Genomic DNA, 26,676 nt, shown 5'->3' on the forward strand with positions numbered 1-26,676 from the left:
GTCCATCAAGGAGCATTTTCCCTCTCTTATTTGACCTAATATTTTGTGGAAAAAGTGCTTGTGGAATCTGTAAGGATTCTTCTTTTTCCTTATTTCGGAATATGTCCAAATTAAAAATTAGAGATTTTACAATTGAGATCCCCTAACAAAACTATATGAGGGGAGGGTTCTACTTCATTGGCTTTCTTAATGTATGAAAAAACTGCCTTCAAGAGTACATCGTGACAGGCGTCAGGTGGAATATAAGCATTTATCAACATGAATGGTTTACATTTTACATTATTATCAGGATTATACAATGTTATTGCCAAAAAAAGGTTGCTAGGATCTTTGTAGTAATCATAATTCCATCTTATGTTATTTGACAGTAGTCATGCCATCCCTCCCTTTGCATGTCCTCTCCTGGATGGAATTGCTATACAATCTAGAGTGAAATAATCCTTACATAATAGTTCCTCTGTACACCAGGTCTCTTGAAGACAAATCACGTTTGCATCTAGTGCATATAAATATTGTAACTTCTCCCTACTATTCTTTATTCCTGCAGCATTCCATGATATTATTTTTAATTCATTGCTAGAAGGATGGCTGTTGTGGAAGTTTATTATTGGATCTGCTCGATAGAACACCGGGTAACCAGTTACATTGTGGGCTCTCCTCTTTGGAGTTCCATTGAAAGGAAGGTGGGATAGAGTCTTTAAATTTCACTTGTCTGCCTTTTTTTGTAATACAGATTTTTAATTCCTCTGCCTCATACGGGCGATCTCTACTGCCTGAATCTACATGAGTTAACAAAGACTTATTGTTGAGGGCTCTATTTCGGGGTTTCTCTGAAACAGAGGTGACATCAATCCCCCTACTTTGTAGGCCTTCTGACCATTGCAATATAAGGTTTGCAATAATTTTAGAATTAAACCTTACCCTCGATTTATAGCCAACGTCTATTTTAAGATGGAGACTAAACTTTTATCACTACTTTGAATAAGTTTCAAACTTTCAATCTCCAAAAGACATTTCAGAAGCGAAGTCCTGTTTAATATTAGATCCGTATCAAACAGAGGCATGAAATCTAACTGGAGTGTGTCTATACTTTCCCTGATGCGTTCGACATCAGTTATCTCGGGTTCACCTCTAATTTTTACGATGTCAGAGAAAGGGATAGCCAAGGGATTAAGTACTGAAGGAAATAGGCTTACAGGCCCCGGCTGCACCGCTATTTTAACTGATGGAAACCCCTCTATTGCGGTATTATTAGAAACTGTTGTAGGATATGCAATATTCGAGGGGGGAGCTTCGTAGACCATCATTGGCCCTATTGCTAGATCTTTGATCTCCAGATTCACAAGATCAGCTTCGTCTTTCTGGTTCATATCTTGTGATACCTTTTTCTGCGTCTCGGGGGAAAATCCTTACTGTCTGAGGCCTCAAAGTTTTCTTGAAAGCAAATTCTCCTTTGCTTCTTTTTTGAGAATCTTCGTATTGGTTTCATCTTTTTCCCTCTATTCTTTTTATTTTTCCCATTTCTCTCCTTTTTTTCCAAGCGCGAAGCTCCCAAGACATCCTCTTTCTCATCATTTAACTGGATATTAAAAATAGGAAATACCTCCTTATCTATCCTTTTTACTGAGTCCACCGAGTCTTTTACTTCTTGAGCTGAGTCATAATTAACTTGTATAGATTTTGATGAAGGTTCAAGGGTCTTCTCTAGCATCACCTCTATATTCATTGGCTTATCAGTGGGGATTGCCATCATAATAAGTAAGGGTTAGGTAACTATTAGCATTCTCAAGAATATTCTTCACCACCTTTTCTACCTTTACTTCTGCTTCTACTTGTTTAGAATCAGTTTTTGAATTAACCTCCTTCTCCTGTTTACTTTTTAACAATACTTTTAGTATTTGATTTACAGTTTCCAACACCCAATCTGAACCTCCTACGAATTTTTCAAGTAGCGTTAGAATAGAGGATAATAGATGTTCTAGGGATAATAGTGAGTCCGAGACTAATATATCCTTCCTGACTGGGTTGGGTATTGTTAATATTTAAATCAGGGCTCGAGGTGTGTGACTGCAAAAGAGAATAATTTGATTTATTAGATGGAGTACTGCTGAATAGTTGTAGTCCTATAGGAACTGTTATTGCTGGAGTATTTGCTATTTCTATAATCTTGCTAGTATCACAAGAAATATACCCCTTGCAGAGTTCTAAATCTAAATCCGTAAGAGTAAAATCTTTACTCTGAACATCCTTAACTAGATGGGGACCAAGGGGTTCGTCTATGATTCCACAGGGAGCATGTAGAGGTCTGGCAGAATCACATCTACTGTTTTAAAAGTCGGTCCAAAGGATCCCAGGAGGATTGGTGAGTTACTTAGGTCCCCTAGGCCCCGTGCTGGGTGCCTCTGGGGTTCTGGGAATTCTCCTCCTCCAGTAGTATGTGATTCTGCCGCCTCTACATTATTTACCATGTCAACAGTTTCAACATAATGTTTGTTCCCACTCACATTTTCTCCTCCGTCTCCGCCTCCAGTAGTTACAGTATTTGATCCAACTTGGGGATTTCTATCCTACGCACCAGTAATTGCCCAGACCTTAGTTTTATTGCTGTCATTATATTTAAGGGTTATTCAAAGAGATGTACTAAAGACTAGCACAAGGACAAATATAATAAAGTTAACAAGAAATCAGGGGGTAATCAAGTGTGGACAGAAAGACACAAATTACAGAGATATAATACGGTATTATAAAGCTCATACAGCTACTATGGAGGGCATAAGTAGGCAAAATATGTCTGGTTACTTCGAATCTGAGCTCCCAGGCCTCCAAAAATCAAAGCGGCCTCCCTTCGAAATAGGAACTCTTTCACCACTGCGTAAGATGCAGCCAGAACCGAGTCCACCTGACTTCTCCAAGATTTTCCACAATATTTTTGGCCAGGGATGACTCAGCCAATTAGATGATCCCTGTGGCAGAGTTTTCTGTCCCTGCCGGACAGTTTCTGTCTCTATCTCTTTACTGTCCCAATTATATTGTCACGTAGAGTGATGGTAATGCACTAAGTGGGTGTGTAGTTTTATCACTGCTTCTCCTGCATAGGCACACAACAGGCAGCATGCAAGCAGTTCCCACGATGTACACCACACAGCCCCAGCTTACCCCCCCCCCCCCCGACCACTCATGAAAGTGCGGCGGAGCAAAGCCAAGCCGAGCCGGGACAAATGCGGAACAATGCCAATGCCAATGGCAGATAACGGGGGCAGGAGCCGCGAACTCCGGAGCAGTGTCTCTCGTCCTCGGATGTGTTCGTGAACAGCATAAACCATGTACTTGATCAGGGTCGCCAACCTAGGGATATTCACACTGCTTTTTGTAGCACACTGGAATTCTGTAGTTTTCATGCCTGCAAGGTCAGCGCGAAAACTTGGACTGGATCTGCTTTTCACGTTGCAGGGTTAGGTAATTATCAGATTATGGCGACAAAATGTGTTGGAATGTCAAACAACTTCACCGCTTGCTCACCTGGCTCTCAAGCAGTGGTTTGTACTCAATTGCTACAGGCCTATCTGGCCATCCTAAACCTACCAGAATCAGGCCACCGCAGCAGTCCTCTCTCAACGTCGGGACAGCACAAGTAACACCGCGGAAAAACAGTAGCAGCTGGGCTCAAATCAGCGCTTTCTCGCTGCAGCCCTCCCCGCTGCACAGTCAATCAGGCAGCCTCACCGTGCAGCCTGCTGTATCCTGCACACCGACCTCCGTTCTTCTCATCCACCGGCGCCTCCCCCGGTGCCCATGGGAACCAGATGTCCCAGTCCCAGGGCCGCCTCAGCCGCCCCAGGTGCCTCGCAACGAGCGGCCCCAGAGGATTTCCTGATGTCTTCGGATGTCCTCAGTAGGTTTTTCGGTGGGAGGACGGGCTGGGTGGACTGGGTGGACGAGCAGGTGCTCACCGCGGGAAGCGAGAAACCGCAGAGCACAACACAACAATAACTCCTCCACACAACACAGGCCCCTCCGTGGGCACGGTTGCAAACACGGTAATACCAGCATTGTACACCACTCAGAACTCCATCCAGTGCCAATAGATTACTATTTTTTTTTTACAGAGTTTTATATAGCGCGAACTTGACCCGACTCGTGTATCAGAGCGCTTTGCATAGCACCAGTTGCATTACATGAGGACGAATTATTTTTTTTTTTTTGTTAGGCATGGGGAGATTAAGTGATTTGCCCAGAATCACAGGAGGTTTATGGTCATTGCCGAGACGCGAACCCAGTTCCCCAGATTAGAAGTCGACTGCCCTTGGAGAGTAATATGCGGCAGCAGCTCCTGCCAAGTTAGGGAAACGTTCACGGCTCCCAGACCGCACCAGGTGAAGTAACAGATTTGTACTGGTACTCCTGGACTATGCTTCTAAAGGGCCTGAAATAAAGCTAATGCTTCTTCTGTTATTTCTTTTTTAAATGACATATTTTTGAGAGAAGGTTTTCCTGAGAACCTTGTTTCTGATATTGGTATTCAATTTGTTTGTGAGGAGTTTGAACATTTTCTTTTCTCCTGTGGTATCGAACATGCAAAAAGTTATCTTTATCATCCTCGAACTAATAGCCTCGTTGAGAGGATGAAGCGAGTAGTTGTAGAGTGTATCAAGTGGACGAGGTGTGGTAACCATGATATTGTTAAATCTATACACAGTATGTTGTGGTTCTATAGGACTACTCTCCATGGTTCTACCAAAATATCACCTTTTGAATTACTTAGGGGACACAAGGCAAACACAAGTGTCAGACCTGGATGTTGTGAAATTTAACATGTCTGAATCACAAGACAAGCTCCAAAATTGGTTTGATCAAAAGAAAAATGTCAAAACTGTTCCTTTGGTAGTTGGGGACCTAGTCAGGATCAAGTCTTTTACTTATGTTAAAAAAGGAGACAGCAAGTGTAGCAAGCCTGTCAAGGTGGTGAGAATCAGCAACAGTGCTGTTCAAGTTTCAGGTGAGCATTGGTGGAAGCTTGCCAAAATTGTTAAAGTGCGGACTCGTGATGGAATTGGTTCAAACAAAGAAGAGATAAGTGATAACAACAGTTCTGATGATGTTCAGGTTGAACTTAGAAGAAGTTCAAGGATACTTTTTATTAAAAAAATCTACTAGATTGAGTGTTATATTTAATGTTTTTTTTGTTGTTGTTAAGAAGGAGGAGAGGTATGTTGTATCGTACTTTCCTGCTTCTCTTACTTCTCCAACATTCCTTTTAGCATTTCCTCGATGCCTAGTGAAGTCCCTGTGTAGTGTTCTAAGAATGTTGATGTGGAAATGTGAGACAGTTATAATGACCTGTTAACTGGTGGAGCGTTTTCCTGTTGCTCCACAACCGTGTAGCTAGCTAATAAACTTATTACCTTACCTTGACTTTGGAGTCTTCACTACAGAGGGCCCGATTCACAGAACTAACTTAAGACAAAATCCTAAACTTACTACTTTTGGTATTCACAGAAGGCATTTAGTAGTAATAAAGTTAGGATTTTGTCTTAAGTCTGTCTTAATTCTGTCTTAAGACGCGTTTCGCGCTGCCCAGAGCGCCTGATCACATGACACAGTCAATACTTAGGACATTGGTTTAAATAAGCACCTTTGGTAGTCACATGTTTAAGCCTACAACTCGTATGGAAATAGAAAAGTTACGCAGTATAAAAACTACAAACAATTTCTTATATTGTAAAAAGAATTAATACATTATCGGCATACAGGCTAAAAACATATACAATTTGAAATACTTTATGTGTAAGACCAATAATCCTAAAAGAACAAATGTAAAATAGTGCAAAACAAAGTGTTTGTTAAAATCGATTTTTTCTATTTTTCTGAAAAGCAGCTTACAAGTTACATTGTTTCCGTTATTGTATTTTTCTGTTTTTTAATGATTCTTAATTCTTTTATTGTCATTTGTTGACAGGCAAGAGCAAAGTAAACCCGAAAAGTAACATCGGAGCGCCGATGTTACTATTGCCACCTTGTTATTAATAAAGTGCATTGTGCTTTAGCAGCTACTTATGGGTATAATGTCTACTGGTCTTATATTGGTATAGATACCAGCCGCAAGGTTAAATATGCATGCTTTCCATTCACATGCACAAAACGGCAGGCCGCGTGGTGCCTGCCGCCTTGTACATGCAAATGCTGGGGGGTACCATAGGTACCCCCCATGTGCACTCCCCACCCCCGACACCATGGGGGCCCGCAAGGCCCCCCCAGAAGCTATTTTTCACATGCTTTTCCATGGCGGTAAATCCACAGCGGAAAAGCATGTGTATACACACATTGTATTTGGCTGGCGGTGTCTTGCAAACACCGCCACCAAATTGCGGCCAACACCCCGCGGATCAGCGGCGGACGGATCTGCCGTCCGCTGCTGATCCCACCGCCATCCTAATCTGGCGGTGGGTGTTTTGAAGGGCCGCAGCAGTGATTCTGCATCCTCGGGGCCGGAGGATGCGGAATCACCGCAATCCTAATCGGCCCCTAAGTTAGGGATGTGTGAGAGATCTACATTATTTCTTGTAAATGGGCCTAATAGATCTTCTCTTATATTAAATACTACTCTTATTCATCATAAATGCACTGTCAATGATTCATAAATACGCCAGAAGTATAAAAACTTTAGATTGGTTCAATGTTGGCGAAAATGAATTCATTCCCATTAAACCTTACCTGATTTATATGTAAAAATATATAAGAAATTCTATTACAGAGTATAAACTGTAAATAAATATTTATTAATAAATATTTAAAACCCATAAAAAGTTATTACATTTTATATATCTACGTCTCCCTAAAATTCATATTTCATAAATGCATTGGATTGTGACCTTAGAGACATCTAAACAGATCCTCTGTAATATTAAGACCCAAAGGTTGTTTTGTGTTTAACTCAATTATATACCGGGTCTCGAGGCGGCGTAATTTCTCCTCTCTATTGCCGCCTCATCTGCTTGCAGGGACACAATCTATTACAAAGTATTTGAGCTCACTGCTTTTGGAATCATGTTTGGCTTTGAAGTGTCTTGCCGCTGGATAAGTATTATCTTGATTGCAGATTGCTCTAAGATGTTGTAGAATTCTTTTATGAACGGGGAGCTTAGTGCTCCCCACATAGAGCAAAGTGCACGGGCAGGACAAGACCTAGACTGCATACTTCGTTTTACACGTGAGTAGCTTATTGATCTTGTGCTCCTTCAAATCAAATGGTGAGAGGTAAGTGGTTTTATTCACAGCTTGTAGACAGGCTTTGCATACTTTACAATTGAAAAAGCCTGCATGCGTCTGTAGCCAATTAGTTGATTCCATATTCTCTGGACTGGTTTTTACGAGCTCATCCTTCATGGATTGGCTTCTGCTGTAAGTTATTGAGGGTCTTTTTGGAAGGTCTTTACCAATTATTGGGTCACTTAAAATCAAGGGCCAATTTTTGTTAGTAATGGTTTCAATTTGTTTATGTTGGGTGCTGTACTGGACAATAATCCTAAACTCTTGTTTAGTTTCTGAGGTGTCATTTCCTACTGTTGTTGCATTTGCACTTCCCCTCAGTAGTTCCAAGCTGTTTTTCTGCATCGATTTAAAGATAGCAACGTCAATTATTTTCTCTGAATAGCCCCTCTCTATAAATCTTATTTTGCTTTACTTCTGCGCTAGAATCAAATCTCTCTGCTATGGATACGTTTTAACCTCAACATCTCTCCATATGGGATGCTATTGATGAGGTGTTTTACATGTGAGCTGTTAGCGTGTAGGGTGGAATTCCCAGCAGTTAATTTACGATGGAGTCTAGTCTCAATTCTGTTTTGTTCAATAAAGACCTCTGTGTCCAGAAAAGTAACTGATGTGTTGCTGATGGTAGCAGTGAAGTGCAGATTAAGATTATTAATATTAATATCTTGCACAAATCTCTCTGCTGACTCTAAGCTCCCGTCCCATATTACCAATAAATAGTCTATGAAACGTAGCCAGGTCTTTACATTAGATTTCATAGTTTCCAAGTGCTCAGTCATGAGGACCAGCTCCTCCGACCAGCCCATGTGAAGACATGCGTAGCTGGGAGAGAAACTGGCCCCCATGGCAACACCCTACAGCTGTCTGTACATCAAATTATTAAACATGAAGACATTGTTGCTTAGACAAAAATCCACCATCTCCAGCAGCATTTGCTTGTATTTTGAATTGTTCCTCCGAGATTTCTTTAAATAAAAATCAAGCGCATTGAGGCCATCCGAATGTACAATACTCGTGTATAATGAGCTTACGTCCAACGCTATCAGTAGATAATTGTCCTCCCACTTGATATCTTTTAACTTGTAAAGGTAATCACTGGTATCACTCACATAAGATGGCAATTTTTTTTATGTGACTTTGTAAAAAGAAATCAACATATTGGGACATATGTTCGAGACATCCCTTTCTTGCTGAAATAATATATATTTAGCATTTAATTAGATCAGCTGTACAGGACTATCACAAAATGTAATTTTAGGTGCATCACAGATTACAAATTAATTAATAGACCTCATGGAAGTCTAGTTCTGTTCCTCAGTCAGTTTGTTTTTCGCGATCAGTATTTGCTTTCTTAAGGTCAGATTTCAAGTGGGTAACAATTTGTGAAGAATTAGTAAAACATCAAGGCAGCATTAGAAATATAGAAAGGCAGTACACGCCAGAATACAGCAAGAACATTGGCATCCACAGCTGAAGAGCACATCTGATACAAATGAAGATTCACCACCACTGATCTCGGTGAAGGGGCCACACTGGTATCACCTCATAAGCATGGGCTTGTTTTCCCAGCATTAATGTTTAGTGCTCTGTCCAATGTCCTTTATCACTTAGCTACGTTGTTTGGTTCCTGAAACACTCAGACACAAGCGTTTGAAAGTTTCTGAGGGGAAATTTTATAATTTGTTATTGTTATTAAATTCGTGCAAACTTGGCTTCCATGAGCAGCAGAATGCTGTACAAACATTTATAAAATTAGACCATGTATGCTTGAAAAGCAACAAAGTAGATACATGCTAGCAATTTGATAACTGAATTGGAGATCACATGCCACAACTTAATGCATTCAGAAAACCTTAAGACACCACAGATATATCATTTCAATCAACAAAAGTTTAGTGGAGTTTCAGAAGACTCTAGAGAAACTGGAATGAAAATCCAACTTAGTGGGACAGAACTAAAAATGCTTGGTTGTGTGTCCTTGTATCTTTTACTTTTATAATTAGCAAACAGCAATTCCTTGGCTTCATGTAGTCGGCGAACCGCCTGATAAGTTTAGTTTCCATGCCAGGTAAGGGGCAGCTTCAGTAACTTTAAACCTAATGCAAGAATCTTTAATAAAGATCTTGGCTTCCAAAGTGAAGTGATACTTGACTTGGAGCTCTCATTTGGGCCACTGGTGCAAAGGCTGACAAAAATGTTCCACTTTCGCCTATATCACCAATTTGTCGGCTGCAGATAGTGCTTCTGCTCTTGCTTCCAAAATTTGCCTCGGTCTCCCATCTTCTCCACGTGCTGCATTGGCTCATGATCTCTAAGCGCATCAAATTCAAAGCTTTATGCTTCATGTTCAAGGCTAGAGCTGGACGAGGACCACTATACATTCAGGATTTGGTGGCGCCTTATTAGCCCACTCGACCTCTGAGATCTTTGAACCGAGCCTTGTTCACTGTGACTAGGTTCCGATTGGCTTCTATGAAAGGGCGTTCCTTTGCATATTTAGGCCGAAACTATGGAATTCTCTCCCAGAACCGTTGAGAAACTGTTCTTCACTACTGGCTTTCTGTAAAGACCTTAAAGTCCTAGCTTTTTAATCTGATGCTCCTACTTACCTTTCCTGTTTGCACTGCGCCGGGAAACCCCTTTGGGCTAGCTGGACACATTTAAAAAATGTAATATTATTAATAGTAATAATAATAACCTGTCCAAAACATGTCCACCTATAAATATCTTCACCCATATCCTGCTCAGCCATGCAATCGTTTTACGCAGACTTTTACACTGTTCCTCCGCTATTTTTCTGTGAATTCTGAGTGACTCGTACAAAACACATGCTGTACATTAAAGAGCTATGAGATTAGTTTTTTGTCTGAAGAAACATGATCATCTTTTCCAAAGCACATTCCTCCCTTATTTGGCAACTTCTGAAAGCTCTAATTACTAAACGCAATTTAAAGTGAAAAAAACACCAAGCCCAAACTTCCTACACAGAAGTGCTATTGCACTGGTTCTGCCAAGCGCAACAGTTTCAAGCCAACACTCACCCAACCAAACTGCCTCCATATTTGTTTTCTTCCTCCCTCTTCGTTTGACTTCTGTGTAATCCCCTTCTTCACTCCCATCTCCACCACTTTCTTTGTTCTTCTGCACTGATATTTACATAGTTACAAATTCCTTATTGTAACACGTCTAGAAACTAGATTTATTGTTGGTCATTTGTTTGGGCTATAATACAATACACCAAACAAAGGATGAACAAAATCTAATTCGGTTTCCCTATGTTGTCACCTGTCTGAAATCTAGAGCACAAACCTCATTGAACTCTGAGGGCCTTTGGGTAGTTTAACCTAAAAAGTATAACCCCATATAGTTATAAAGTTACCTACAAACAAACTTTCTTCAGAGGCCATTACATGTGTACTCCACTTTGTTGCAACAATACCGATAAGAGTTGAGAGACCTCAGGGTATGGTAAGAGTAACCCATGACCCAGACATTGGCTGATGGTGACTGGCAAGGTGTCTTCTATTTGTGAGGGCAGTTTCCCTCAGTAATAGATTTACCTAACACTCAATGTAACTATCTCCATCATGCCAGTTCTCCTCTGAGGGCCATCGCTGTATGTTCCCTTGGTCAATAACCGTGTGTGATGGTGAGACAGGCTTCTATCACATGGTGTGGGGTCCTGTCGTTTCTCACTGTTGGGTGGAGGAGCTGTAATGCGTGTTGGACCTGACAGGTAGGCTGCTGTAACAGCCCACTGACATGCTTGATGGGACTCATGAAATGCACCAACAAAACAAAGCATGTATGCACGTATATAGGTGTAGCACTTGTGTATTTGAAAAGGCAAATTGCCATCTCATGCAGGCCACATCCGCCCGCCACTCTCGAGCTGGTTAAGAGATTTGTAGAAGTGGACATGTGCTGAAATTACAGTGTTGACTGATGTGAAGAGGTTGATGGGTAGGGAGATAAGTAATGTGGGATGGTGTCTTGGAGAAACATAAAGTCTCATGAACGCCCCTTGATATCTTTTCTAATGAGTTGTCTGTTCGCTGTATAACTTCAGTAGAGATGTACCTGTGATTGTTCAGTAGGAACTGAACTGCCAAGTTGTGTGTCGGATGAGGCCACGGGCTTGTGTTTTATTATAACCTAGTGAAATGTGGAGCTGTATCGCATTGTGCTGTTACCGTGGGTTTCAGTGGGATAAACCCTGGCCAATCATGCCGCTACTGTGCTGCTGCTTCAAACCAGAGTATTTGTTCAAATTGGTTCACCTTGAAGGATATGGTTTAAATGGAAATCCTGGCCCCCCCAAATGTAAGCGACAAAAAGGCTACCACATAACAGTTACATTGTTTTGATATAAATAATGATGTGTATTACATAAACGTAATAAAATGTGACACTGAACTGATAAAAATTAATCCTTGAAAAAAAAATATCTTCAGTATTTATAACTGATCTTGTGCAAGTTTTTACCAGTTTGGTGCTGTATATTTACCTGCATGGGCATACCTTGGAAACAACAATTTTCGATGCAAATGCAAGGGTATGGACAAATAAATATATGTTCTATTCCCCTCATGGAGCTGTTTGGTAAAATATTAAGCGCAACAGCCCTCAGCCACCTTCCAAGCATCAGTCGGGTGTGCACATGCGCCGTGACTTCCCACCAGTACTATTTTATGGTTTAATTCTGTTTTCTTGCTGTTTTCAGAACAAACAAGAAAAAAAGCCAAGAAGACTGCCAACTGCCAGTAAGGCACAATTATGGGCCACGCAGAGCACAAGTGTAAAGTCAAGCATTCAGGGAACATAACCCCAACCCGCCCCCACTCCCACACATCCTCCATTCAACCCTGCACTGAGCTTAGCAAGTTTCAAATCTCTATACACCAGTATTATTCCACAGCAAGTGGCACCCCGTCCTCTGGCAATCGTAACAAGCGTAAGTATCTGGGACATGTGAGTTCGCGGAACTCATGCGATAATAGGGCTAAAAGGGGGAGCCAGACTTCAGGAAAGTCTGCGCCCTTTCCGGCAAGTGTAAGTGTTATTTTTCCCATTCCCAGAGTGTGCCATAGGCGGGTCAACCAACCTGTGTATGTGGGGGCTTGCTGAGTTCCCCAGTAGGCAAGGAAATTCTGCATGGCAGTACCCAACGCTATTCCTATCAAGCGACCCCTCCTAGACTTCAGTTGATATGCCAATGGGTCTGATACTCCTAACAAGATGTGTGCCGGGAATCAAACTAGTTGAATCTCGAGGTGCTTGTCAATTTCGTCCAATACTTGGGCCCAATAGTTTTTGATTTGGGGACAATCCCATAATAGATGTACCAACGTACCTGTCTCACTGCAATTTCGCCAACAATCTGCGCTAGTTGATGGGTTTATCTTGTGCAATCTCTCCGGCATATAGTACCAATAAGTGATCACTTTCGTGAGTGTGTCTGTCAAAGCCATGTTACTGGCAGTGTGGCGTGCTCTATAACATATGCCTTCCAACTCCTTGTTGCTGAGGGATCTCCCTATGTCTCGCTCCCATCTACCCCGTCCTGCATTGTATGTATGTGTGTTTCGCATGTTGAGCATCTTATATAGGTCCGAGATTATTCCCTTATCTGAGGACTTTGACAAAAGCCATCTCTCATAAAAGGTGAGATGTTGACTTGCTGCAACTCTTTTGTGTAGTTGCAGGACCCAGTGTCTAAGCTGTAGGTACCTTAAGCGCTCTTTTTCCTCGATGCCATAATCTACTTTGATTTGTGGGAAAGAGAGTACCCCCTCGATATCAAAAAAGTGGCTCATAGAGCGACACTGGGACTGTGAAATGCTATACATTTTGTCTCCCTCACTCCTGGCTCAAAGTTCGGTTTGTCAAACAGTGGGGTCAGGGGTGACGGAAATGTTGTGAGGTTGTCCTTAATGTTAGTCTGTCGCCATTTTTGTCCGTGTGATGCCAGAAATATAGAGGCTCCGGGGTCTATGGGCTTTCTTTAAAAATTGCATTTTTATCAGTGAAGTGCCGTTACCTCTCTATCCTGAAATAACCAGTGTTTTCCAGAATCAGTTTGATTCCATTCCACTACGTGCCTTAACTGCGCAGCTTGAAAGTACAACTGGAGGTCGGGTATTACCAGCCCACCCTCACCTAGTGGTAAGAAGCTAAGACTCTTTTTCGTCCTAGGTTTACAACCCTCCCATATGAATTGCATGATCTGTGTTTGTAGTTTAGGGATCATGCCCAATGGTGGGCGCAATGGAAGTGTCAGGAACAGATACAATATTTGGGGGAGGACCGTCATCTTAATAGCTGCTATTCTGCCCAACCACGAGATCGGATGGTGTTTCCATCTATGTATATCGGTGCGCACTTGCCTGAGTAAGTTGGTTTAGTTGGTAACAGCAGTAGCGTCTCTGGGAGCAGCTATTTGAACTCCCAGGTAGAAAATTGTGTCATGGGACCATTGAAATGGGCCCTTTCCCTTGAGTCTTTCCACTGTCTGAGGGGGGAGAGAGAGGTTAAGGGCTACCAATTTCTCCACATTTACTTTGAACCCAGAAGCCCTGCCATAGTCTTCCAGTTCCTGTAGGAATGTCTCTAGTGATGTATCAGGTTCTTTATGGGTCACTAAAATGTCATCTGCATAGAGGCTTAGAATGTGGTTGTCTCCCCCCCTACCGGCCCAAATGGAACTCCCAGTATCTGTGGGTTTGTCCGCACTCTGTGAGCCAGTGGCTCCATGTATAATGCAAATAGTAGGTGTGACAAAGGACACCCCTGCCGTGTGCCTTGGCTATGTGGAGTGAAGCCAACCTTTGACCGTTGACTCTCACGTGGCCGTGGGAAAGTGACAGCAATTTAAAACCTGGGTACGAAATCATTCCACAAGGCCAAAATTAGACCAAACTTGTTCCAGATAGGGCAGTGTTCCCTATGGTATGCCTTTACAGCGTCTATTGCCATCATCATGTAACTACCTGGGAATCTGGAGGCCTTATCTACTATACGTAGGACCCTTCTGGTGTTGTTGCTGGTCTGTCTCTTAGGGATGAAACCCGCCTGGTCGTGATCGATCAGTATTGATCCAATCTCTGCGCTAGCATACCTGTATATAGTTTTAGATCTATATTAAGCAATGAAATGGGCTGGTATGCACTGCAGTGAGTTTTATCTTTCCCTGGTTTGTGGGTGACTGTTATTACAGCCACTGCCATGGAGGCCAGAATAGCGCCTGGTGTAGCAAAGGAATTAAAAAGCCTGGTAAATATGGGAGCAATTTCTGGGCAAAAGGCTTTATAAAAGACGGCTGTGAAGCCATCAGAGCCAGGGGATTTGGCCAACTTCAACCGGGATATAGCCGAGATCACTTCCTCAATTCGAAACTCCTCCTCCAAGATTGTAGCTTGGAAAATGTCAGTCTAGGTGTTTGCACATCTTGGAGGAAGCTAATGCTTTCTACATCATGTATTGTTTGTCTTGAATATAGCTGCTCATAAAAGTCTCTGAAAGACTTGGCTATCAACGTGTCGTCCGTCATCGGATCACCATTTAAATCCATAATCGCGTGAATACTCTGCTGCTGCCGGTTCGCCCGCATTTATCTCCCCCTACATAAAAGGAGTGTCGTAATTGGAGAGCAGTGTATTCCACTCAATCCAGATCCAGTGCTGCTAACTGGGCGTGAGCCGCTGATAGGTGTCGCCACACCCTGGGGGCCCGGGTCCTTTGATGTATACTTTCTAATTCCCTGACCTGTAAGGATAGGCTTTCTTTCTTTTCCCTCATCATCCTGTTGTCTGCCACCGAGTTCATCTCAAAAGCGCAGCATATCCCTGTTTTAAATGCTCCCCACAGATTGGATATGTCAGTCTCTGGAATGTCATTGTGGGAGAGATATTCCTCTATTGTGTGTTTTATTTGGTCCAAGACCGCTTTACGCTGAAATAGGGTTTCTCAGTCTCCACTGTCTACGAGACGATGTCTGGGGCGGGAGCGATACTACTGTTACCACAGTTGCATGGTCTGAAAGGGAGGCGGTGAGTATTTCTGTGCTTGTTGCTTAATAATAAATGTCCCTAGTGCCCAGCAGGTAATCCAGTCTGGCATATGTTTTATGAGCATTGGAGTAGTAGGAATATTCCCTTACTTGTGGATGGGAATCCCTCCAGAAGTCAACTAGGCCTAGTTTCAGTATTCGGAAAAGTCCTTCCTTAGACAATGCGCCTATTTGCCCATGACGTTTTGCTGACCTGTCCGCCATGTTGCCAAATACTAAGTTAAGGTCTCCCCCCAGTAGTATTCGCCATTTGTCCATGGCTAAGACCTCCGTTAGTGCGACATGTAAGAAGCCCTCCTGTCCTTCATTAGGAGCATAAATTGTGCCTACTATTAGTCCCTGGCCTCCTATTGCAAAGCGATAGGCATGCAGTCCGCCTTTGATCTCAGCTTCTTTCTTAACCACTCTGTCTCTAAAAGCCTGTGATACCAAGATGGCTAACCCTGCTGTTTTGGTTAAATTAGAGGAAAACATCTGGATGGGGAATGCCTTTGTTTTGAGTCTGTAACAGTCCCTGGTCAGGAGGTGGGTTTCTTGCAACAGACAAATATCTGCCTGCATCTGTTCTAAATACAATAGCACAGCCCAGTGTTTAATCGGGTTATTGAGACCTCTCACGTTAAGTGAGAGAATTTTAAGTTTAGAGGATTGCATAAGCGGAGTTAAAGCTTGCCCTCAATCTGGACAGTCTCCTCCTCACTAACATCCATTGAGCTACTCCCGTGACCCTCGTGCTCTCAAGTGTGTGTATAGTGGGTTGGATTGTAAAGTAGCAGGGTGGATGGAGGTCCACAACATTGTCCCCGAAACATACAAATAACAAGAATGCAAAACATATTAACAAAGATCCCATAAAAACATGAACAAGTTTACCCTGCTCGAAGTCTGAAGTTAGGCCAATGACCACTTGGGCCATTCGGGAAAGGATATGGGGTCCACATTGTGGCCAAGTTCTCGCCGCTCCACCCACCCTCCGCCGCCCACAGCAGAAAACACAGTGGGGGAACCCCCTTGTGTGCTCAGGTGCCCTCGGCTTTCGCCAATGCAGACGGTATGGTTTCTTGAGCTTCTTGCTGTCCCCTTGCGATTTCGGCTGAGCCGGTTAGCAGCTGCGTCCCTGTGTCCGCCAGCGAGGCTGTTGCTCCCCACGGGCTGGAGATCTTCAATCTTCATCCCCATGTTATCTGAGCATTTCCAGTCCCAGCAGCCGGCACGCCTCTTTCAATGAACGCAGCTGTCAGAGTCTTCCCTCCCACCGGAAGTTGACTCTAAAAGGGTGACCCCATGAGTAAGCAATGTTCTGTTTCCGCAAATGGGTAGTCACTTGGCGAACGGCTCTGTGTTTTTGCAGTGTTAAAGTGGAAAGATCTTGAAATAGAGTCTGCGTTTGATTGTGGAATGAGATGGGGTTCATCGCCTTTGCTTTGCGTATTATTTCTTGCTTGCAGACTAGGATGTCTGCTGGAGGGGTTTTGTCTGAGCGGGGGCGCCCACTCTGTATGCTCTGTCTATCTTAAGAACAGTGTCCTGCTGATTTCCAAGTATATGATTGAAAAGGTCTCTCACAAATCCAAAGAGATCGCTTGCTCCTGCCTTCGACGCCACTACCCGGACACGAACGTTGTTCCTGAGGGAACAATTCTCGAGGGCCTCCAAATGTGTTTGTAGGTCGATATGTTGCTCTTGGAGGAGTATGATCTCTTGTCTCATGACCTCTGACTCTTCCTACGGAGTATCACCCTTGTCTTCCAACGCCGCCACCCTATCTCCAAGTGCGTCTGTGTCCCTTTACATCTCCTTGATTTCCATGTCACCGACTCTTCTACCATGATGTTCTGCTATTGCGCCACCCATGGGCTTTGTAAGCATATCCTTGAGGGAGCGATCTTCCCGCTTCCAGCAGCCATTGCTCTGCACTTTTCACCAAATTCAGGCTACACTGGGGTCCGGCTGTTCCTTCACGCGTTCGAGGTCTCGCTGACCCAAGGGTTTCTAGGCCCGTAACTTAGGGTGGGCGCCTGTTCCCAGCCGTGATCTCCCTCAGAGGGACGTTGAGATGAAGCTTTGAGTCCGCAATGCCTCCTACTTCAGGGCTCCAGGCTGCTCCCCTATCGCCAATACGAGGGTTAATCAATCTCAACTGCCGCCTGATGCAACCTAAACGTAGACCCCCTGCTGCAGACTCCTGCCCATAATGGTCCCAAGACTTCCTGTTAATCTCTACTGGGGCCACTCTGGGGGTGTCTGATGCAACCAGTTCCTGGCCACTGTCCAACTCCCAGTACATCTAAAGCTGGCGCAGTCTCTCCTCCGCCTGCCTTGTGGACTAGCTCTGAGAAGCTCATAAGCCTCGCTCAGGCTCACCTCTCCACACGCAGCCTCAGCACCTCAGGTCTCACAAGGCCTCTGCTGCTCTGATCCTCCTACTTCACTTGCTCTCGCACCGCGTGCAGTTGCAGCCGTCTCAAGGCCTCGGCCACCCGCTGCTCACCTCTGGTGTAGATTCAGCTCCTTCTAGGAAGACTCTCGGGCCCGCGACCGGACCCACTCTGCCCTCCGGCGTCGTCCGCTCTGACCGCTCCTCCGTTTGGGCTCCTCAAGCCAACACACAGGTGCCTGCAGCTCGTGCCTCTTGTCTCCTCACTTCCAGACTGCCATTGTGCTAGGCCTTAGTAGGCCCCTGTTGCTGCGGTCTTGCACCATCACGAAGGCATCAAGATACACGGCAGCACGGAGGAGCAGGGAGGCCGGAATTGCCAAGACAGAGCCACATATTGTCTCTTCGAATTCCAAGAAGAGTTTTCTGAATCGACAATCATCAAGAGTCGAGAAATTATCATTATGAACCTGAAATAAAAACAGGTTTTTACGCCATTCATCTTCGGTGGCCCCTCCGTGCACATTGAATATTCGTGTATTTACAGTGAAGCTTCAGCGAGTATAAAACCGCTAGGAAAACATTATCAGATGAAAAGAATTGATACATTCGTCCGATAAACTCTACAGATATCAAGTCAAGTGTTGTGAATGTCCTGAAGAAGGTGTGGAGATTAAACAAAGCACCAAAACGCTGCGTCGACTGTTTTCACTTTTGACTATATATGATTGTTTTTATCCTTTAATGTATGAATTGACCACTGTAGGTGGCTTGTATTAATTGTTTTTAGCATTTTTTAGATTGTAACCCGTTCGGGAGGTAATAAATTTTATGTTTGAATTTTGACAAACTTTGTTCACTTAGTGTTATTAATCCTTCATATTCGTATTGTTCCTTTGTCTACTTAGCCCTGCCCTGCTTTTGGTACTATTTCTTCAGTTACCTTGTTAATAGGTGACAAAGAATCCATAACACTTTCAATATGCTCTAGGATATCTTACCTAACACAACGAAGACAGGGTTTGCAAACTCTTTTCTAGTGTTAAAATCCCCCACCCTGTCGAATTTAACAGGGGTCCCTCCAACTTTTTTGAATAGCTGCGGTCCCACCACCATGCCTGCCTTTTCTCCCACATAGACCTGCATCCTTCCAGGGGCCCCCCTCGCTCCGCTGCTCACCTCTCATGCCGGATCCACCTAGGACCCTCCAGTCCGCGTTGCAAGGGCATCTCCTGAGGCACACGCCACTGATGAGGCCTCGTGGGCCCAGGGCTGGGCCCGCTCTGCCTTCTGGAGGGGTCTTTCCTGTTCACACCTCCACTAGTGCTCCCCCAGTCAGCTGACAAGGCCCCACCGCTCGGGTCTTGTGTCATGCTGCTCCCCCTATGGGCCGCTGCTTAACTCTGCCGGCGGCAGACACTATCTCTGGGTTCGGGGCGGCTGCCGATGAATCAGTATTACAACCTCGCGGCCCTCAGCCTGCTACCAACTATCGTGGAGCCGCTGGTGTCCATCTCCAGGCTCCTCAGTACCCCGTGCAAGTGTGCCAGGGATATCTCGGTGTTTCAGCGTTTCAATGTCGAGAAATAGTGCTTTAGATCGGCGGCTGGTGGGAGAGACAGGGAGAGAGCGTCCTACCAGGGGCGGCCTTAGGCATGTGCAAGCTTTGCACCTGCACAGGGCCGCCACGCCAATATATATCCTTAATATAATAATTCTCTGAGGATTGATACATATTTGCGTGGCGGCCTCTGGCACGGATTTGGGGTCCCGGCCCAGACCCCCTCTTCCGGGGCCCCCTACCAACGCTCCCTGCCCAGGGCCGCCATGAGCCTAGAGCTGCCCCTGGTCCTACCTCGCCGCCATCATGTCCAAGCCCCCCACCAGTACTGTTTTAGCTACTCTGGCCGTGTTTGCTCTTGTGACTCCCTATTCTGATATTTCAGGGTGCTTGAGATCCCCTATCCCATGCATTGGAGAGGCCGTCGGTACGTACCAGTGTTCCCCACTGCACCCTCCCATCCCGATCGAAGAGTGACTGCTATGCACCTGCCAGTTTGCACCTCATACAGTTCAGCCCTCAGTCACTTCTTTTATACAACAGCATTTTCTCCTGGTTCAGATTCTTCTTTCACTGCCGCACATACCATGCTCATCTCCATCTATTTCTCCTCACCACTAGTCTTGGCACTGTCTGACTCTGCTCACATACTAATGTCGAATAGACATTGAACCAATCTTTTAACTGCGATCAGCAGATCACATCACATTCGTCTACTCTCATGAATTGGACAGTGGGCCTATCCCTATAGACACATCAGTCAGCAGTTGACTTCTTGCATGCAGTTAGAGTACGGATAAGTGACTAGAGTGTCTGCCGCAATGTTTCAGATGCTGAAGGTACATAATCTGAACGCACATAAGCTTTATTGTCACAAGTAACATTGGCGTAGTGGCCTCCTGGTTGATTTACATCAGTACATGTTCTCTACTAAATACAACGTTATACACTTCGTCTTGCTATATTTTATAAGGTTCATGCTGCAAATATTTAATGTTACAAGGTTGTGTGTTTGCCTCTGACAGTGAGAAGAGGGCTTTCTGGCGTATCCTTTGCCAGCTCGTGCCTGAGTGTCTTTACCTCTTCTTGGAGGGCACTAGCTCCCTTGTTACATCACATTATAGTAATAGGTCTGTTTCCATGTTATCTCACTAGGAGCTCCGAGAGATGGTTAACCTGCCTGGAGCACGCCCACTGCTGCATCCAGCTGACTTCAAGGACCTCAGGGAGGCTATAAAAGGTGAGAAAAAGGCCTGATCTACTGAGAGCAGTGACCTTGTTATCCCTCATGCCAAAGTGCTCTTGTCCTCTGATGATGTTAAACTTGTCCAAGGTACTGGTCTCTTTAGCCATTACTGTGAGGCACTACTTGGTCCTTCAGCTGCTGTCCCTTAATTCTTCGGAGATGCTTTCCTTTAACACTTTCAGCGCCCTGCTTTGCTCTTGCATAAATCTCTCCCTTAGTTGAGGTTCAGGTTTCCATTATTGCAGCAGTTGCTCTCCTTTAGCCAAGGAGCTACTTTCATCAGCTTGGGGTTGCCCCTTTCTGGCCTTAGGGCCTTCCCCCCGTGTAATCTTGAAGTGTGGCTGCTCTCCCTTGGCTTCTGGACTGCTATCCTTTCACTCGATGGCTGCTGTCACTTGACTGGAGGATGCCTCCCCTTCATTCATTCTAGATGCTCCCAGACCCAGAAAGCGACTAACCGAGCTGATGGTGAAGACTGCACTGGAAAGTCCTATGAGAAAAGAAGGTGAACAGTGGGCCTCTGCTTCCCGGGAATGGGGCCTGAAGTTCTTGCGAAGCCCTCAGGTGATCCTTCCTTCTTCCAATGGACGAGCAGCTGGCATCCGACTGGCCGTCACCAGACTGGAGGTAAGAACTCACCAGGGGGTATTGCTAGTGCGATACTTGGGTACTTGTTATATGTTGAATGAAGGTTCAGTTCTGGCTGGCACTGGAATTAAAAGTTTTGTCATAGTTTGGGAAACATGCAAACATCAATCCGGTTATACCGATTTCTACATGTTATTCCCCATTCTTTATTGTCCTACTGTAGAAAAACTTGTACTTCACTGGTAATACTGATACCCCGATTTTGATCACTCTCTATCCTGTATTGCCACCATAATTAATGGACAACTTGTTTGTAATGAGGTCCTAGGTCTTGAGCTGCCAAGGTAAAATTAGGAGCGTTGTAATATGCCCAGGGCCACTATGATCCATATTTTTCAAATTTCAACCAAAACATTTTCTAGCTCTAACAAATCAAAAGTTACTGGAAAAACAATGTGATGCTGCGCAGTTGCAGACCTTATGCAAAGGTTAGCTTTCAGCTGCCAGTTGCTGTATTAAGAAGTTAAACTGCTATTAACAAGACAACATTTTCGGCAAGACAGAACTAATGTGTGTTAAAATTGAAACGCAGAGGTTACTTACTTGGAGTTCTAGTTTTACATCGTTGGAATCGTCATTGATATCATTGAATCATCTCCTGATGTCTGTGTGGACCCGGAGCACTTTGCCATTGATATATTGTTCATCCAATATAACACAGGGTATGAAGAACCCAAATAGTGAATGCAGCAATCCTTCAAGAGTGAATTTATTCCGAAGAAACCAACAGGTTCATCCTGATAACATTTTTTGTACTACATTTCAATGTCACAAAGTCAGATTCAAATGTGGAAAAAGGTGGAAAAACATAAGTTGATAGATTTCTAGTACCAAACAGGTGTATATTATAATACACACATATTAATCTTTTTATAAGCATCTAATTAAAATATGTACATTAAGTGAACAGTTTATTTTTACTGTCCAATTTCTACTTGAAGAGATTCTTTAGTTTCTAATCCTACTCTAGAATCTGCTGGAGTATCTGTTGCAAGGCAATAGTGTCTAAAAAATGTATGTATTGACTTCCAGGTTGATGCTTTACAAATGCCCACAATAGAAACATTTCACAGCCATGCGATGGAAGCTGCCTTAGCCCTAGTAGAATGAGCTACGGTTCTGCCTGGAAGAGGTCTGTTTGCTTGTTGGTAGGAAGTTGTGGTGCATAAGACAATCATCTAGGAGTGGATTGTTTAAAGGTAGATTCTCCTGGTCTCAGTTTACCATAGTTAACAAACAGATTAGACTCACATATTTTCTTGTTTTAATGGATATAATAATGTAAAACTCTTTCCATGCCATAGGTGTGGAAGGATTGTTCATCCAGGGTAGAAGGTTTCAAGAAAAAAGTTGGTTAGGTGATTGCCTGATTAATATGAAAATCAGATACTGCCTTAGCTAGGAAAGCAGAGTTTGTGCACAATTATACTCTATGAGAATGGGCTATGACATAAGGTTCTATTTTGGAGAGTGCTTGTTTTTTGCTAACCTCTCCAGAAGAAGTGATTGCAATTAAAAAGACTGCTTTCCAAGAAAGATGTTGTAACATAGTTGGATTCAAAAGGCAGGCCAATGAATGTGTTAAGACAAGAGGGAAGACTTTTTTGATGCCTTGTTGAGAATCTTTAGCTACAGGTACTTTGAAGAAAGAAGCCTGTAAGAGCAATATCCAATAGGCTGTTATGGTCAGTAAATTAACTTTTATGGATGCGAACTGTAGTTTTGAATGTTCCAAATGTAATAAATACGTAAGTAGAAATTCTTCTTGGCATATAATGGAATTGGGACCATTGTTTTGACACCATTTGCAAAATCATTTCCATTTGATTGCATTGCAATGTCTGGTAGCAGGGCACTTAGCTTCTTTTAAGATTTGCATGCATGCTGGAGACGGTCCTAGATAACAGTACTGTCCGACTTCAGAAGTCAGCTGCCAAACTCAGTGATGTCTGATTTGGATGTAGAATTTGGCCCTGGAGTCTCGATAATAGATTAGATTTGAGTGCAAGTCTCTTGTGTGGAGCAATCAATGATGTCATAGAACATGTCATGAGTGATGTAATATGTGGAGTCATAAGCAGTGCATGGCAGGGGTGCAAGTTATATATAGCTCTGCAAACTATATTTGGTGAATGTTTGTGTTTATTTTAGCTCAACACGTTAAGTGTAACTGACATATTCACCTAACTATAACGCTACTTTAACCTTGTGTTTTTTTCTTTTTTCTTTTTTTTCCACAGTAACTCAGTGAACCAATACATAAATTAAAGAATCACTTCAAATGGACACATAATTAGAAAACCTCCCCCAAATTCCTAGCCCAACATTACGTTTCTTGACCCCCTTAGCAGAATACAAACTAAACTCTAAAAGAAATAAATTATACATCTTAGCCCTCCATCACTCGAAGGAGGGAGGTTTGGCCTGTAACCACTCAGCCACAATGCAAAGTCGGGCAACAGTCATTGCAATAAAAATAAAATATCTGTGTTTATATAAGGGAGTACCCTTGCCAACATACGGTCCAATACCCAACAACATCATTACAGGTGTTATAACAATTTGATCTCCTATACCCCTAGACAAAAATTGTTCAATGTGTTGAGTAAAGTTCATCAAAGAAGCACATGAAAAAAAAAATCTCCAACATATCTGCATTATCCCCCCGGCATCGAAAGCATTTTCCATCTTGGCTGTTCCTCCATTTTAACATACGTGCCGGCGTATAATATAAATTGAAAAAGGTTTTAAAACATTGAGCTTTCAGGTTTGCAGAGTCTCCCTGGATCTAATAATAGCATCCTTTAAACTCAAATTCTTAATGCCCAAGATCGTGGCCCATTTAGCAGTGTGTTTATCTAGGTCATTCTTTCTGCAGGATAACAATAATTGATACAGCACCCTTATTTTGACCTGACGTTGGACAGCAGTGACAACTATGCTGGAATCCGATCTGACTTTTTTCCGGAAAATAAAATCCCTTAACTGTAGAAACTTAAAAAATTGATTTGTGGGCAAATTATAATGTGGTGATAATTCTTCATACGACATCAAAGAGCCATAATTACCAAAAAAATCCCCCAATTGGACAACATCTTTTCCCCTCCACCCCAATGAAATATTATCCCAGAAAATAGAGGGAAGAATATTTATAGCAACTGTTGGTGTATACCGGGACATTTTCTCAACTAAGCAAAGCTTTCGTATTCTTTTCCTAACATTAAAGGCGGATATGAGCACCTTAAACCATGTGAGCTTGTAGTAACTGCCGTCAATTTGTTTAAAAAAAAACATTGTCGTGCTATAGGACCCAGCAGAATCTGAAAAAAAGACGGGGCCTCCGCAATATTACCAACTTCTTCTCCAGTTAATAAAATATGCATATTTAACAGAAAACAGGTATAAAAATAAAAGGAAAAGTCCAGAATAGCAAGCCCCCGATCAATGAATAAAGTCATGAATCTCATTGCTCGTCTAGGTTTACCCGGGGCCCAGAGAAACTTAGAACAGCTAGACTGTAGATGCTGAAGTTGCGCCACAGAGATTTCCAGCAGAACTGCTCAAAATACATACAACACCTTAGGTAAAACATTCATATTAATAATATTACTTCTACCAATGAAGGTAAATTGCATTCTGGACCATCTATCCAGCGAATCTTGAATATTACATAATAACGAGGTCCAATTGACATTAACCAATTCCTCCATGGATGCCCTAATTTTGATACCAAGATATACCACTTCTTTTACCACACAAAGATCGTGCGTGTTCACCTGATCAGTAATTAAAACCTGTGTCTTAGCAACATTTAGTTTGTACCCAAACACTTGCCCAAATGAAAATGCAAGCCACTCAATGTCTTGAAGCCCTACAACAGGGTCAGAATTAGTTACTGCAATATTGTCGGCATATGCAAACACTGAATAAGACACATTGTTCACCTTGAAAGGGTTGATCAAAAAGTTGTTCCTTAGTCGTTCTAAAAACGGATTTATAAATAGCGCAAAGAGGAGCGGGGAACAGGGACACCCCTGCCTTGTGCCTCGAGTGATTTGAACCGTTTCAGAAAGTAAACCCATTGAAGCGATCTTGGCGACCGGTGAAGTGTACATTTATAAACCGTGTACCAATCCCATCATTAACATCAATTCCCACAAGTAAGCCCACTCCACAAGGTTGAACACCTTTTCTGCATCCAACAATATAAGGCCTAGTTCCCACTTCTCCATCTGCGCAATATCAAACAACGTCACAACCTTATTGACATCTGATAGGGTACTGCGCTCGGGAATAAAACCATGTTGATTTTGTGATACTCAAGAGACAATCGATTAGCTAAAATTTTAGAGTATATCTTGCTGTCGCAATTCATTAGTGAAATTGGCCTATAAGAGCCCACTAATTCAGGATCCTTGCCTTTATTACCAAAAAACACAATAGTGGGTTCTGCCCATGATTTAGGGGCAGATCCATTCTTGGCAGCCCTAAATGTATTTAACATATCATCTTTTAAGACACTGAAAAATAACTTGCACATTTCTGCCGGAAGTCTATCGGGTCCAGCTGCTTTCCCCAAAGCTAATCCATTAACCGCTACTTCAAGCTCTTCCATGGAAATTGGCTCATCTAACCTCAAACTTTCGACATTATCAAGCTGTAGTATAGGCCAATCCCTAAAACTGGGTATACTAGAAGATAGGTTTTGTGTATAGAGTTCTGAATAAAACTGTTGAAAAATGGCTAAGATCCCTTTTGGGTCCTGGCAGCGTACTCTGGCATTATCCTTTATGCCCGCTAAACGCCACCCAGATTCTTTCATACATAGGCGCAGCGCCAAACACCAGCCGATCGATTCACCAAATTAGTGAATTTGTTTTTTATAAACCAGGTATTTCCTGGCATTATCAACGTTCCAGGCTCCTTTAATTTTGGAACTAGCCACCTCCACAGCCTCCTCTAGTCCTTGTAAATTACCTATACATGCAGTGGTCGCCTGAATTAATTTATTTTCTGCCTCCCTCAAATTTGCATATAACTCCCGCATCTCCTGTTTTCTCTTCCTAGTCTGATAACTCACAAAGTTTAGTACCTCGCCTCTGAAACATGCCTTGAATGAATCCCATACTATGGCAACTTGTGTAGAGTTTTGATTAATAGAAAAAAATTCCCTAATCCACTCCGACATACAACACTGAAAATCTTCATTCAGACAACATTTCCGGTCAAACGAAAATAATTCAATCGGTGGTAGAAAAGCAAGAGCAGGAACACCCAGCACAATTGGAGAGTGATCAGATGTGATTCTTGACAAAGTTTGCATTAAAGCCCCATCAATTAATGAGCTGGACACATAAAAATAATCTAGACGCAAAAACTTTTTATGAGGGAAAAAAATTAAGTATATCCCGGATTTACCACATTCAAGTGCCCCCAGGCATCCACTAGTCCATGATCTGTTACCAGATTATACAAAGCTTTAAACACTTTTGGCTTGCGTCCCTTAT

General features: G+C 43.1%; 1 protein-coding gene across 1 annotated transcript in view; it reads left to right on the forward strand.

Moving 5' to 3' along the window:
• The window catches only part of FDXR (ferredoxin reductase), a 418,834-nt gene that overhangs the window by 204,988 nt on the left and 187,170 nt on the right, over positions 1 to 26,676 (forward strand). The window contains exons 8-9 of the mRNA XM_086930805.1: positions 20,431 to 20,515; positions 20,952 to 21,148. Coding sequence (XP_086786931.1) covers positions 20,431 to 20,515; positions 20,952 to 21,148 — 282 coding nt within the window. The remainder of the gene's footprint in view (positions 1 to 20,430; positions 20,516 to 20,951; positions 21,149 to 26,676) is intronic.

Source organism: Lissotriton vulgaris, chromosome 7 (genome assembly GCF_964263255.1).
Source record: "Lissotriton vulgaris chromosome 7, aLisVul1.2, whole genome shotgun sequence".
NCBI classification, from domain to species: domain Eukaryota; kingdom Metazoa; phylum Chordata; class Amphibia; order Caudata; family Salamandridae; genus Lissotriton; species Lissotriton vulgaris.